Raw genomic sequence first — 16,425 nt, forward strand, 5'->3', positions numbered from 1 at the left:
CAACGTAGTATTTGTTTCTTTTTTGTTTTTTGCCTTTCTCATATAGAAAGGTTATGCAATCACTGTGAAAACGGACTTTTGAACCGAGGCCCGGCGGGCCGAATGTCATATACCATTCGACTCAGTTCGTCGAGTTCGCAAAATGTCTGTGTGTGTGTGTGTGTGTGTGTGTGTGTGTGTGTGTGTGTGTGTGTGTGTGTGTGTGCGCGCATGTATGTGTGTATGTAACGTTTTTTTGCACTAACTTTTCTCGGAGATGGCTGAACCTATTTTCACAAACTTAGATTCAAATGAAAGGTCTTGTGGTCCCATACAAAGTTCCTGAATATTATTTGGATCCGACTTCCAGTTCCGGAATTATGGGGTAAAATGTGTAAAAAATTGTGAAAATAAGTGCACTAACTTTTCTCGGAGATGGCTGAACCTATTTTCACAAACTTAGATTCAAATGAAAGGTCTTGTGGTCCCATACAAAGTTCCTGAATATTATTTGGATCCGACTTCCGGTTCCGGAATTATGGGGTAAAATGTGCAAAAAATTGTGAAAATAAGTGCACTAACTTTTCTCAGAGACGGCTGAACCGATTTTCACAAACTGACATTCAAATAAAAGGTCTTGAGGTCCCATACAAAGTTCCTGAATATTATTTGGATCCGACTTCCGGTTCGGGAGTTATGGAGTAAAATGTGCAAAAAAAAGAAAATATGTGTTCCAACTTTTCTCATAGATGGCGCGACCGATTTTCACAAACTTAGGTCTTGCAGTCTCATATGTAATTCCTGAATTTCATGCGGATCCGACTTCCGGATCCGGAAATATAGGGTAAAATGGATAAAAAATAGTATACCATCACTGAAAATTGGGAAAAACCTTAAAAAAATTTCTAAATCGACCTCAAATCTTTTCCAACTGATAGTTTTTATAAGTAGACGGTTAAACAAACCGATTTCGGTTATTCTTTTAAGAATCGAAGAAAATTATTTTGTAGAATACCACAGTATTAGATATGATAGTATGATTGATATGAGAAAGGTATCATTACACCACTAGGTGGAATCAAACGGGTTTTTCTTTTTGCAACTGCTCAACGCATGCAAAGACGTCATATTAACAAGATATCTCAGCTCATATTTCCCGAACAAATCAGTAAATCCGTCCATCCGTTCTTGCGTGATGCGATTACAAAGAATCTATGCATTTTTATATATATATATATATATATATATATATATATATATATATATATATATATATATATATATATATATATATATATATATATATATATATAATTATATATATATATATATATATATATATATATATATATATATATATATATATATATATATATATATATATATATATATATATATATATATATATATATATATATATATATATATATATAGATAGATATATAGATATAGATTTCCTTCAAAAAATATACACAGCAAAAAACCAACTGTTGAAACGAAGAATCTTTGAACATTTAGAGGTTTATGAGCAAATTGAACCGCCATCTTCCCCTACGAGTTCAATTTGAAGCACGAAGGCCAATCACGTACCCAGAGGGGGGGGGGACAAGATTCCGAAATCAAGAACAGATATATAATTATTTGAAAGGTCAAAGGCATGTGTAGCAGAAATAACAAGACAGTAAACATAAAGAAATGTAATACAATAACAGATAGAGTGGAAAAGGTACAAGGTACACCGAGAATTAGGTACATAAGCAGTCTTCAGTAACATTATTTTTTTACCTTGGGCCCCTCCCGAAACGAAATCCTGGGTACGGGCCTGACGAAGGCGAAACACGAAGAAATCGAAAATAATTTTCAAAATAAATACGAATCTGACAGTTGCCGGAATTTAACCAGGTTCCCATGCTTGAAGAGGCTAAGCGATTTACCACTTTCAATTAAAAACAATTAACTTCAGTATTTTGCTGTAAATTTCATAATTTATTTTTCGCTTTTTCGTTATGTTTCTGTCAATCCACATCGCTTTTTATGCTGTCTTGTATTTTATATATTTGTCACAAACCCTGCACATGTGTGTGTGTGTGTGTACGTTTGAGTTTCCTTCGAAACAAAAAAATCAAACCGCATATTGAGACACTATAGTTATAATACACATGAATGGGTTTCGTCGTCTAATACGGGCCTATATTTTCCTATTTTTGTTTGTTTAGTAACTTACTTCACACTGGGATGTAGAATACTGTGTGTGTGCCTCGGTGTGTGCATGGGTCACATTTATTAGGACATTCAATGCCGATTTTACGACCAACTAAGCTGTCGTCAAAATTGTCAATAATTGCTTTGGCTCGTTTTGTTTTCGGATCAATGAATTGTTTTACGGTGTTGGTTTCAAGGTTTTGTTTTTCTTATCATTCAATAAAAGCTAAAGCTATGAATTTTCTTTCTGTTGTTCACTTCCAATGCTACATTTCTATTGTTTTGTTCTTGTGTATGTGTCTAGAGGGATCTATTTTGCTACCTTCACAGACAGATAGTTTACTTCGCTAGTGTTTAGGGTGTTACTGACAGCATTAATAAGGATGGGTGAGAGCTAGCTCAATTCTTAACCAAGTTTTGCAATCATTCGTACTCTGTGAAGATGTATAGTACTTCAGTAGTTGAACAGTGAACACACTACCAAACATCGCATTGTTATAGACTGTTATTTTAGAAGAAGTAATATGTGTTATGTTAAGATAATTGGTTGAAATTTTTCTACGTTTTTTCGATGATATGATAACATGATGATGATTAATGATAAAAAATGTTCGAGCAGCGGCAGCAGTTAACGCATTGTCATTATTATCGATTGAATTGAAAAAAAAGCAAAGTCCCAAATCAAATTTTGTAGAAGCGTCTGTGATCCTATTTTACAACGTGTATGCTCAATCAATTGTATGTTCTTTCCGTAATCAATTTAACTCCCAGAATCACTAGTTTTACTGAACTACGACTTTCGTTTTTTTTTGTATTTCCGAAGCAAACAGACTAAGGATTATTCACATAAGTCTCGAACTTATAACAGCTTAAACGACAAAAAATGATCTTTTGATTTGAGCGGTTGGCCAATCACACAACCAGAGGGAAGCACGGCGTAATCCTGGCACAGTGACTTGACCACAGAATAATGTACTAACGAACTGATGGAACACAAACGAAATGAAAATATAAAACGGACTTTGCTGAACAGAATATAAGAATTCAGGAACACTTAAACGTAAAATAGTTAACAAACAAGTGGAAGCTTTCGTTTCCCTTAAATTACTTACAGGATAATTTGTATCGGTCTATTTTTTTTCTGTATGTTTCACTCAATTTATGAAGTGTTATTCTCGTACAATTAAAGTATTCTTTGGAGAAAAATTAAATCTTTCTCTACGTCATGCTTTGTTTCGTTTTGTATAGTACTTCTAATGCAGCCTGATCTAAAGCATTCCGCTGAACAAAGGATTTTTGACTTAATCAAACGTAAAATAATCACTAAACTCAATTAACCTTGAAGCAAAACAGTTCCCTTCTTAATATTAGATGCTTAAACCATTCATCTACGAGTTTATCCAGTTACTTAACCTTACATTGGCCAAGGCTGCTCGAAACCAAGTTCAATGTTTAATTCAGTTGCGATTTTTTTTATTAGTTGCGTTGAGCCTATGTCTTGCAAATACATTTTGTTTTTAGTTCATCTTACCGATAAACGACACTTGTGATTCATTGATCTTACGTGTTGTCTTACTGTCTTTCGAAAGGTTAATTTACCACTTTCATTTCCTTAGCAAAATGTGTTCTTACTTGTGAAGTTTTTTTTGTTAAATTACATTATTTAAACTGAAATGACCAGTCCAGCTCAGAGGGTCTTTGCTCGGTCCAGCAAATCGCTAATGAATTTCTGAAAGTAAAAAAACAAAAATTAGCAGTTGATTGATAGAGTATGGTGGTACTGTGTTGAGAGCCGGCTTGCGTTGTATAGAACGTTAATTACAACTTATTCGTTCTAGTACTAGCACGATAGAGAATTGATGTTTAGTGTGCCACTACGAGAGAGAGAAGCATAGGATGATTTTGTTAGTTTGAAAACAGGATATTTAATTATCGGAATGTTTTTCTTCCACCTTGTCCCCATCAGAGATAGTGGATTGCATTGACAGAGGAATAAAATAGGTCACGACTGGGAAGAAAATATTGATTTTTTTTGCGAAAACTGATTAAAAAACAACTGATTTTTTTTTTATTCGGCATGCATGCTGACTAGATCGAAACAAATGACAGTAACCGAATATCACTCACCGATATGTCTTGAGGAGGTCGTTTACATGCGGACAGTAGGCTCTGAAAATATGAAAAAAAAAAACAGTAGTTAGAATTTTCGGGCAAAATATTGTGCTATGTATTTTGCCAATAACCTTCCAACAGTTGCCAATTAGGTGGAACTATGTTATATGAAGCAAATGTATCACGAGTACTTTTTTGGTTTTATTGCAGGTGAGTAGAATGTCAGTTCATTTGATAAAAATACATTTAGAATTTGAAATTATTTAATAGGCTAGAGTTTAAACGATGGCATGAAGGAAAACTTTCCAATAATAAGATAAAAAACTGTGTCATACAAATTGACAAGTGTTTTCCTTCGACTTCTAGCATAGAAGGAAAGGACATTTGTATAGCTTCGGTTCATACTCCTCCAAGAGCTCAAGTTGGACAGCGACAGCCTAATGAAATGGTCGAAGCCCTCCCTGCTCCACGATTGATTCTGGGAGATTTCAATTCGCACGAAATGATGTGGGGTTCCGTTTACAATGATAGCAGATCATCTCTAATATATAATATTTGCGACAATTTTAGCATGACGGTATTAAATATGGGTAGCATGACACGGTTCCCAAGACCTCCTGCACGTCCAAGTGCATTAGATTTATCTCTTTGCTTGACTTCAATTTTTACTAGATTGCACCTGGAAAGTATTTCCTGATTTAGATACACGGTAGTGATCATTTACCAATCATCATCTCAATTAGCTGTAACAAAAGCATTGCTAATTCAGTTAATATTCCATATGATTTGACAAAAAATATCGACTGGATTAAATACCAAAGTAGTATCTCAAGTACCTTGAACTCAATGGAAGAGCTCCCCTCACTTGAAGAATATGACTTCCTCATTTGTTCGATTCTGGAGGCCGCAGAACAAGCCCAAACCAAACGATTTCTTGATCCATCGTCTAACAGAAGGCCTCCAAACCCTTGGTGGGACCTCCGGTAACATCTGATAACAAAATACAAACAAAGAATAAATTTTCTTCGAACAATAACAGGATCTTGGTGGGGTGCTCATCCGGAAGATCTAATAAAATTGTATCAGACAACGATACTTTCAGTGATGGAATATGGATGCGTTTGTTTTCGTTCCGCTGCAAACTCTCATATTATCAAACTGGAGCGAATTCAGTACCGTTGTTTGCGAATTGTCTTAGGTTGTATGCATTCGACACATACAATGAGTCTTTTTTTTGGAGCTTTCATCGCGACTGCTAATAAGATGTGAGGTACTGAATCCCCTGGTTATTAACAACTTCGAAAGGCTAGTTGAGCTTCAATCTCAAACAAGATTCATGACAGTATATTTTAACCATATGCCACAGGAAATCAACCCTTCAAGATATATTCCTATCCGTGTCAGCCTCCTAAATGTCCCTGACTCAACTTTATTTTTCGACACATCCATGCAGCGCGAAGTGCGTGAAATCCCGGAACACCTACGCTCGTTGGAAATCCCAAAAATATTTACAAGTAAGTTCAGGCATATTGACTCTGAGAAAATATTTCACACGGACGGATCACGAATTGAAGAGGCTAATGGGTTTGGTATATTCAACAATAATGTTTCGGTCTCATTTAGGCTTCAAGAACCTGCATCTGTTTATATAGCAGAGTTAGCAGCAGTTCATTATAGTTTGAGTGTAATCGTCACATTATCTCCAAACCATTATTTTCTCTTCACAGATAGTCTGAGTGCAATTGAAGCCATTCGTTCAAACGCTGGCAAAAATGAACCGTTTTTCTTGGGCAAAATAAAAAAGTGCCTGAACGACATATTGAACAATAATTATCAAATCACAATTGTTTGGATCCCGGCTCATTGTTACATTCCAGGCAATGAAAGAGTCGATAGTTTTGCCAAACGTGGTGCAATTGAGGGTGAAATTGATAAGAGACCGATTGCTTTCAACGATTTCTATATTTCTATATTCAGGGGACTGGATGTGAGTAGGGACTTCATTCGTGTGATGTCCACACTCATGTCCAATCATTACACGTTAGATGCACATCTCCTGCGAATCGGACGTTCCGAGACTAATAATTTTGCTTGTGGCGAAGGTTATCGCGATATTGATCATGGCGTTTGGACATGCGTGGAGTATCGTGATGTCAGATCTCAACTAATAAATTCTTTGCGTACCCAAAGTAGACTATCCAATGTCCCAGTTCGCGACATTCTTGCTTCTCGTGACCTTACATACATGAAACTTCTTTGTCATTGTATCAAGTCAATTGAAGTTCCAATTTAAATTTTATTTTATGTTAGACTGTTTTCTCTTCCATGAGTTCTACCAATAGCCAGCTATTTTCAAGAATCAGAACAAATTGGCTCAAATGGCACGTTCCCCGTGATATTTGGAGATTTGTGCCTTGCCATCAATTTGTTTTTAGCATCATTTTCCCGATATATAAGAGGGAAGGATTGAAAGGAAATGGTAAGGGTTGGATTAGGAGGATGGGAAAAATTGACGACACAAAAACACATAAAAGCAAAAGTAAATTTTGCACCCCTAAGGGATGCTGAACAATCTGCTGAGTATCACATTTAGTGGAAGCAGAAGTAAATTCTGAACCTCTACGAGGTCCCGAACAGTCTGTTATTAATAAAACCTCCAACCCCCGAGAGAATTTAGAGATCTTACAAAAGCGACATCATTCTGCACTCCCGGAAGAATGCAGAACGATTCGCAGTATGTACGAGCAGAAGTAAATTCGGTACCCCCTAAAGGATGCCAAACAATCTGCTAAACCTTATATAAGGTGAATACAAAAGGGATTCATTCACTCCAGGAAGAACGATGAACCCTTCTGACTATAGCTCCTTACCACATTGGGTGAGAAACGAGAGAATATCCTTCAATTTTAGCTCCGCATACACAGACTCAACCATGTATGGAGAACCAAAAACCCGGATACGTAGCTGCGTCAATGCGGGACAGTTACATATCAGATGATATGAAGTACCGTAGTCGCATTCACACAAATCACACGAATAATACTCAGCACGTTGAATAGTAGCCATGTGATAATTGAGTTTGCAATGTCCAGTCAGAGCTCTGACCAGAATACTGCAATGATGCTTGGAAAAATGCAGTAGATACTTTGGCATTTTCAGATTTAAATCTGGTAGAAATGCGTTTGTCTGAACGCAAGTTTGCAAGCTGCGCCAGTAGCTGGCATGTTTGGATGCAGCCCAAGAACGAATCTTGTGCTTTATCCAACTAGTTGAAAGTGGTAAAGCTGGTTCAGGACCAACGAAATCATTTATTGCACCGGCTCTAGCCAACTCATCAGCCCATTCATTTCCAGTAATACCAGAATGGCCGGGTACCCATAAGAAATAAACAGCATTTGGAATGCTGAGGAGTCAAATTGAGTTCGACATGCGATCACTAGATTCGACCGTGAGTCATTCGAACTGAGTGCTTTTAAAGCTGCCTGACTGTCGGAACAAAAATAAATTCGTTTACCACAGATCCTCTGCTGAAGTGCCGATTGTACTCCACAGAATTGCGTAGATTTCTGCTTGGAACACAGTACAGTATCTACCAAGTGAATGAGACTGTTCCAGCCTCATTTCACGACAGTAGACACCAGCACCAGCACGACCATTCAACAGAGAACCGTCCATATAACAAACTATGTGTTCATCAAGTTGTCGTTCCAGACAACCAGACAACCATTTCTCACGAAGAGGATAGCTCACATTGAATGTTTTGAAAGGAAAACTGCATGTGAGAGTTAGGTCACTAGGAGCGAGTAAATACTCATCCCACGTAACCATTTGAGACCACAAGCGAGTGTGGCTTGTAGCATAATCTAATGGGTTACTGTTCCAAAGCCCTGTAACCTTAAGACAGTATGCACAAGATAATGCTTCTTGTTTTAGGAACACATGTAGTGGTTTAATGCACAGTAGCGCCTCTAGAGCAGCAGTAGGAGTTGTCGTGAATGCTCCTGTCATCGCCATTAGGACCATCCTTTGGAGATGATTTAGCTTTGACTGAACTGTCGCGACTTCTCCTTTCTGCCACCATACAAGACATCCATATGCTAAAATTGGTCTAACAATAGTTGTGTAGATCCAATGAATATATCTGGGTTTGAGTCCCCATAAATTTCCAAAAGCTCGTCTGCATTGGCCGAAAGCCATGTAAGCTCTTTTAATCCTGAAGTCAATGTGAGCAGACCAATTCAGTTTTGAGTCAAGAATAACCCCGACGTATTTAACTTGATCGACCACAGTGACCTTTGAACCAAAGAACTGCAACGGACGAGCTCCTGTAATTATCCTACGATGAGTGAAAAGCACCATTTGATGTTTTGCCCGGATTTACAGATAATCCAACCTGACAACACCATTGTTCAACAGATCGCAGGGCTTGTTGCATTAAATCAAAGAGAGTGTTAATGCTTATACCGGTCATCAATATATGATAATCGTCGGCAAAACCATAAGTCGGAAATCCAAGGTTATTAAGTTTCCTTAACAAACCATCAGCGACTAGGTTCCATAAAAGTGGGGATAGTACACCACCTTGAGGACACCCACGGACACTCAGCTTTCTAATCTCTGCTTGCCGAAGCGATGAACAAAGAAGTCGATTGCTAAGCATTGCGTGTATCCAATTTGTGATACTTGAAGGAAAACTCCCAAGCAAGATTGCTTTTGTGAGAAAGCTTTTTCAATGTTGTACACAACATCATGTAACAGGGTTGTAGTGGACTTTCCACGCTGGTAAGCATGTTGCATTCCATGTAGCGGATGCACGCCCAAACTAACATTCCCGATATAGTGATCTACTATGCGTTCCACTGTTTTAAGGAGAAATGAGCTTAGACTGATAGTCCTGAAACTCTTCGCTTCCTCATAAGTGTCGCGACCGCCTTTGAGAATAAATTTGACAATTATTTCCTGCCAGGCTCTTGGAATATATCCAGTCGCAAGACTAAAAGTAAGTATTTTCTTCAAAACATGTTTGAAATGTTCATACCCTTTCTGCAGTAACACTGGGAAAACTCCATCCTCTCCAGGAGACTTGTACGGAGCAAAACTCTCAACTGCCCATTTGACCGATTCAATCGTCACAACGCTTCGAGCAAGGGCCCAAGAATCGTAACTACCTGAAAAAGTCTCGGGGAGAGCTGTCAGTGATGGATCCATACATCCTGGAAAGTGAGTGTTAAAAAGATAGTGAAGTACATCACCTTCATCAGACAAGTGTTCACCATCTGAAGTTCTTCTTAACTGACATTAAAGTCCTTAGACTTCGAAAGTAACTTATTTAATCTGCTAGCCTCGTTGAGACTAGAGACATTTGTGCAGAGGCTTTTCCAACCACTTCGCTCAGACGATCGAAGAGCATTTTTGTAAGCCCACGAATGCCTCCGACCCATATCTGCGTCGGTGGTTCTAAGCTCTTCTGCATAGTTTCCTTAGTCTAGTAAGTTCAGCATTCCACCAAAGAGTTCCTCTAGTAGCTCGCACAATCCGAAGTGGACAAGCCTCTTCATATGCTGCAACTATGAGTGAATTTGTCTCGTCGACATTGTCCAAATCAATTGGGGTTTCAATTGTTGGTTGGTACCCGTAAAATCTAGTCGCCAAGCCCTCTTCATAGAGGTCCCAGTTTGTAGATTTGGGATTACGATATGTGATAATATCAAATTTAACGTTTGAATGATCAAAGAATATGTACTTATGATCAGGCAACGAAGGTTCGAGCTCATCGGAGACGAGCCAATTCACCAACTCATGCGCAATTCTATCAGAGCAGAGAGTTACGTCCAAAACCTCCTATCTTCCAGATCTCGCAAAAGTTAGAAAAATTTTTACGGTTTTTCGCCCTTTTAGGTGAAGGTATAAAATTATTAACACATTTTACCCCATATATCCGGGTTCAGAAGTCGGATCCGGATGAAATTCAGGAATTCCGTATAGGACCGCAGGACCTTTCATTTGAATCTAAGTTTGTGAGAATCGGTTCAGCCATCTCCGAAAAAAGTTGGTGCACTTATTTTCACATTTTTTTGTACATTTTACCCCATAATTCCGGAACCGGAAGTCGGATCCAAATAATATTCAGGAATTTTGTATGAGACTACAAGACCTTTCATATGAATCTAGTTTGTAAAAATCGGTTCAACCATCTCCGAGAAAGTTAGCGCAAAGAAAACGATACACACACACACACACACACACAAACATTTTACCTACTCGACGAACTGAGTCGAATAGTATATGACACTCGGTCCTCCGGGCCTTGATTCAAAAGTCGGTTTTCACAGTGATTGCATAACATTTCTATATGAGTAAGGCAAAAATGGTGTTCTAAATCTAATGATCTTTGAAATATAATTTCAATGTTGTATTGCTGCATACCGTTAATCTAACTTTAAATTATTATTTTTAAGTGAAAGAGAAATAAATTTTTGTTGAATATTTTATTCGCGATAATTCTAAACCACGTGAAACCGGTCACGTAATTTCCAATGTTATTCCTATTGGGATGGTTTCCTTTAAACCCTTTCATTCATATTCTATTCTTTATTCTAATTGCTATTTCTGTTGAAAGCAGGTCCAAGATCAAGAATTTAGGATTCTAAGTTTTGCTTACCAAATTAATGATGCAACTAAAACCAAAATTTCTAGTAGTTTTGTAAGCCTTTATTTCTATGGGAATCCTAGTATATTAGCTTCTGTTTCAAATCTCGATTTACCATTGAAAGTCAGGCAGAAATAGTATGGATGTTCATTTAGGGGTTATCCTAAGTTTGTGCTTTGGGCACATAACCGTTTTTACTTTTCTTCACGTTTCGTCTTAGACTCGTCAGTGTAGAGCAGTTCAAATTGAACTGCTTAGTGCAAACTTAAACAGTTCAATTTGAACTGCTCTGCACTGGCGAGTCTAATGTCGTTTTCGTTTTTAAATTGCACTACACTGGTGTAGCGAAAGCTGCACTGAAACCGTTCGTTTTTACCAATTGCACTACACCAGTGCTACACTTTTTCTGCACCGATACCACTGGTGTAGCACTCATCAAAAGTTTGGTGTAGCTCTGTGCAATGGAATCGTGTATTGTAGTCAATGGTTACTGTTTATGTTTTCGTCATTTTTGTTCGTTTATTCATGCCTCAGTGTAGCACTGCACCGGTGTAGTGCAAATTAAAAACGAAAACGCCATAAGACGAAACGTAAAGAGAAGTAAGAACGGTTATGTGCCTAAAGCACAAACTTAGGAGAACCCCTAAATGACCATACCAGTTTTTTCATACTTTCCAACAAACGACAATACCAAACTCACATAGCAGAAAGATCCTACGAAAAGATAGTGTTAGTGATAAAACTTTGGTTCAGAAAAGTCTTGAATGCTTAAGAAAGGAAGCGGGGCATTTTGACTAGCAGGGACGCTTTATGAGACTCTTCCCTATGGCTGGCAGCCATTCTGTTGACCGACTGCCTCACCGCTGCCAGACCTACACCTCGAACGAACACATCGAAATCTTTTCAGCGAAGGTGAAAAGATGAAAACGCTCGGCTAACTAAGATACAGGCGACTATGTTGTGCCAAATTGAATTTGACAGCCGTCACTGAATCAATTTTGGTAGCCATGGCTGCTCAGGTAGCCAAAAGGCCGAGCGGGTCATAGCAACCCAATGAGATCTAGCAAAATAATCACCGTTTGGTTCCTTTATTTTTCAACAGCTCAGTTTCCGTTTTGTTTCTCAACAGAAAAGTGTAAATAGTCACAATCCTCTTCTGGAGTCAACAACCGAAACTCTGAAGTTCACGTCGTAAATATTAAATCATCATAGCCAATTGGAGATGATCAAAGCCATCCCCAAATAGGAAAAGCCGTTGAACTGAGGTGTCATGTGCTACGGTTTGCGTCGTCCAAGCCGTTTCGTTTCGAATCGTGGGAGTTGTCCTTTGTTTTTTGTTTTGCACCGCATCCATCCTGCGCGCGTGATCTTCAATACCAAAGTCAAATGCCCTGTTTGTTGGCGGTTGTGAAAGAACGCAGCAACTTGCCGTACATTCGAGATACGGGCTCGATGAACTGACTCATCAACAACAAACATAAATTCTATTATTGCCCACCATCCATAGGCTGTGTCATTCACACACCGACTGTTGACGGTTCAGTCTTTTTGTTTGGTCTAGATCTTGCTGTGACTGATGCTCGGATTGGACGACAATACAAACCACTACGTTAAAATAAAAGATACAAACACAATTGTCGTATCGGTGTGAATTAAAAAAGCAAACATTTAAAACCGTATAAGTGACACTAGACTAGCGTCACAATCAGAAGAATAAAGAAATAAATGGCGCACACATTAGGGAATACTAAACAGTCTCCAATCTACGCGTGGGCAGAAGAGAAAGAGAGTGACGTAAAATTACTTTCAGTTTCCATCGCAAATGAGTGAACGGACTGAGTACAACGAAAATGGCCATAGAAAAAATGCAATAAATTCTGAGCGATTTAATTTATTCTATGACATTTGTCAAACCGAAAATAGAGAATGGCATGGCTTTTAGTAAATACACACGATGGAAGAAAGTTGATCTTGTCCTTTCTTTTAGGAATTCATTGCTAACAGAATGTTATAAACGTGTCAGCAAATATCTTTATTTATGGACATGCTTTAGGACATGACACAGAATCCACAAATGGACTTGAATTTCTACTCCCTGCAGTGAACGATTTTTTTTATGCGGTGGGTGCAAAAGCCCGAAATAATTGTCGTAATCAAACTTGCTTCGCAAAACATGGTCAAGAAAAAAAATAATATCGATTAATCATAAATTACTTACAAATAAGTGAGATCTTCTGATATCATCAGTGTCCATGTCGAGGATTTCGTCGATATCTACATCTATCGCCTCCGTCTGAAGAGAAAAAAAAACGAGAGGAAATGATACCAATAAATAACACCGAGAAAGCAGCCGGTGATTACTTACGGGTGGGTCAAACAGCTTCTGCAGTTCATCGTACAGCCACATTTCCACTGCCAGCCGCTTCCGGATGAGACTCATCTGGTGCGAACCGTACTTGGCGGTGAGGAATTTCTCCCGGCGCTCCTTCACCTCACCCTTCTCGGTAAAGTTGACCCGCAGACCGGTGCGACCCGGCGATCGTTCGCATTCATTCATGGTCTCAACGCCGCACTGCATCGCGCTCTATTGTGTCCTCCTCCGAAAAGCTGACTCTTAATGTCTGATTTAAATTCTCGAGGACTGTGGTGGGTCCTCCCGTTGCCTCCGCACCTATCTTCTCTCTCGGCAAACAGGCTGGCTGTCCGGGGTCAGTCTGGAAAAGAAACGTGGCAAAAAGAATGTTTTTAATTTGGAGAACTAAATTAATACTCATATGTATGTTGAATTGGATTGGTCGGCACATGGCACAAAGAAAAATCCCGGGTGTTCGCTCCCGGTGTCAAAATGATTCTATCGCGCCGCAAACGGATTCCCGATGGTGGCGGGGCATGCAGTTAACTGATCACTAGCTAATATGATTAGGACTAATTTGGATAATTTATGGTGCCGGATAGTAGGTTGATTCGTCTATAAGCTCGGGCGGAATGTAATTAAATTGTTTAGCTAACAATCGAATGCTACAGGTAGGTTAAATTTTTCACGGTATTTGTAGCGGGAAAGGGAACCTACCTACCAAGCCGTATCGTTTTTGGAATTTTCTCCATTGAAAGATTTTATGCCATTAATTGAACACATAATTTTCCAATTCCCTCGATCGACAACGAAATTGTATTTGATGTATTAATCACTGAAACGTGTCACTTTTTACGAGATGGGATTACTAATTTACTGGATCTCGATTCTTGACAAGAAAAAGAATATTATATAGTCCACTAGGAAATATCAACCTTCCAAAAGTTTTCACCCCTCACGATTTTTGTTCGAAATTCGGATCACGTCGCATCAAGCATTGCCGTCCTCCAAGTCGATACTCGCTATAGGGTGCAACTTTTACCGACTATGATAAACACAAAAGTTCAACTAGGAATCGACGAAGAGATGGAATTTTGATATTTTTAGGAACAGTACTTTTTCTGTTAAATTTTTATTTAACAACTGAAACACTTTAGCCCGGTTTTCAATTACGAAGCAATATTAGAACTTGAGAAAAAGATGCAAAAAATCTGATCCTCAAACACGAGAAAACATTTTATCTTATATAAATTTATTTATTTTATTTATTTCGTCAAGCAAATGTAGACTACATATAAATTGTTTACAATGTTCGCTTACATACTACGCATTATTTCTACGACAAAGCTGAGATTTGATTTGATTTTTTGACATAGTAAGGTCAAGATGTTCGCAGTATTGATTGTAATGGCGCATTATTCGATTGACTGGACTGTATTTTGCATAATTTGTTCTAGCTGCTATTGTTATTTGAATACGAATGAAAACCCCATTTAAACCCCCCTAGTGGTTAAATGATACCTTTCTCATTACCGTTAAAAGTTAAAAAGGTTCCTCCAAAAAACCATGTTTTTGTTTTTAATTCCACTTTTTGTTTAAACAATATTTCAAAATTACACACACTTAAAACTTAATTTTGATCTCGGCGAAAAAAAATGCTGAAAACGAACCGCGAAGCTTACTGAAATTTCGGCAAAGATAGCTTTTTCCAAATTCTCGGTTTATTATTTCCGATTTCTCGGCTATTCAAAATGTTATACTGATAAAGACTGTCCCAGAAAGTATGGACGCATTTTGATTTCGCTGTAAATAATTCACAAGTGTTAGATATTCAAATTTTATTCGATATACTGATAATATTAGACTACAACAACAGAATATTATTCTCAACAGTTGCTACTAGAGTGCCTATAACCAGAGTGACGACATCTCATCCGTAATTTTGGCAACAATTCAAAACATTCCATTAGCTTTACATTGAATTGACAGGTCGTTTGCTCGTTTGGAACTGGGAGCTGTCATTCCAAACGAACAGCTGTCGCCACTCTGATTATAGTCACTCTAGTTGCTACTTAGCCATTGTAGACTAGCTGGCGCACCTTCTTGCGAACGTTCCTCATTAAATTCCGTACAGACTTCTTGGCGACAAGTTTTGACACTTTTTTCCAATCTTTTTCGAACTGTTGAATGGTTTCGGCTGCCGAGACATGTTTCCTAAGATGTGCCTTCGTTAATGCCCAAAATTCATCAATTGGTCGAAGTTGTGGGCAATTTGGTGGATTCATGTCTTTTGGGACGAAAGTGACATTTTTGGTAGTCTATCATTCTACCGTTGATTTCGAGTAGTGTCAAGAAGCAAGATCTGGCCAGAAGACAACAGGATCCTTGTGGCTTCGAATTATGGGTAGAAGTCGTTTTAGTAAACATTTCTTGATGTATATTTCGCTGTTCATTGAAGCAGTGGTGATGAAGGGTTTCGAAATCTTACCGCAGCTACAAATTGCTTGCCAGATCTCAGCTTTCTTATCAAAATTTTCGACTTCAATCGATGTCTCGGACTAGTTTAACACTTGCCCTTCTCGCACCGTATAATATTGTGGTCCTGGCAAGGATTTTTAATCGAGTTTCACGTAGGTTTCGTCGTCCATGAACCCGTTTTCGGTTTATCCTTCAAGGTATCCTCACCGAACTTTCTGATTGCATTTCGAACGGCTTTTTCACTTACTCCTTTCATTTTTGCTATCTTTCTCAGTGACAGTCCGTGATCTGTGCACCATTTGTACACAATTTTTCGACGTTGTGCTGCTGAAAATCCACACATTTCGAAACAAACTAATGAAAGCGAATAAGCAACTGCACAAGTGGTTAGAGAAGAGTGTAAACAACAGGACGCAGCCATAAAAATTGACAGATTCTGAACCATTGCGAAATTGCAGCGGTTTTTGGTTGCGTCCATACTTTCTTTACGTTACCATCGCATCGAACACGTCACCAGAAAAGCGTATCGAGTATTGATATTTGAAGAGTCTGCTGTAAAGAATCGGCCAGTAGAAATGTAAATCTGTCGCAAATTGAAGGCAATGTGCAATTGATCGACTTATACATTAGACATATGTCATCGAAGTTGTTG

The 16,425-nt window shown here is 38.3% G+C and overlaps 1 protein-coding gene across 3 annotated transcripts in view; it reads right to left on the reverse strand.

The window, feature by feature from the left end:
- Positions 1–1,937: 1,937 nt before the first annotated feature.
- LOC131431572 (protein phosphatase 1 regulatory subunit 14B) overlaps positions 1,938–16,425 on the reverse strand; it is a 154,307-nt gene continuing 139,819 nt past the window's right edge. For all 3 annotated transcript variants that reach the window (XM_058597374.1, XM_058597373.1, XM_058597375.1), the window contains exons 3-6: positions 13,308–13,656; positions 13,161–13,235; positions 4,309–4,350; positions 1,938–3,910 (exon numbers count right to left, since the gene is read on the reverse strand). In XM_058597374.1, the coding sequence (XP_058453357.1) occupies positions 3,869–3,910; positions 4,309–4,350; positions 13,161–13,235; positions 13,308–13,520 (372 nt within the window). In that variant the 5' untranslated portion in view covers positions 13,521–13,656 and the 3' untranslated portion in view covers positions 1,938–3,868. The remainder of the gene's footprint in view (positions 3,911–4,308; positions 4,351–13,160; positions 13,236–13,307; positions 13,657–16,425) is intronic.

The sequence above is a fragment of the Malaya genurostris genome, chromosome 2 (assembly GCF_030247185.1).
Source record: "Malaya genurostris strain Urasoe2022 chromosome 2, Malgen_1.1, whole genome shotgun sequence".
NCBI lineage: Eukaryota > Metazoa > Arthropoda > Insecta > Diptera > Culicidae > Malaya > Malaya genurostris.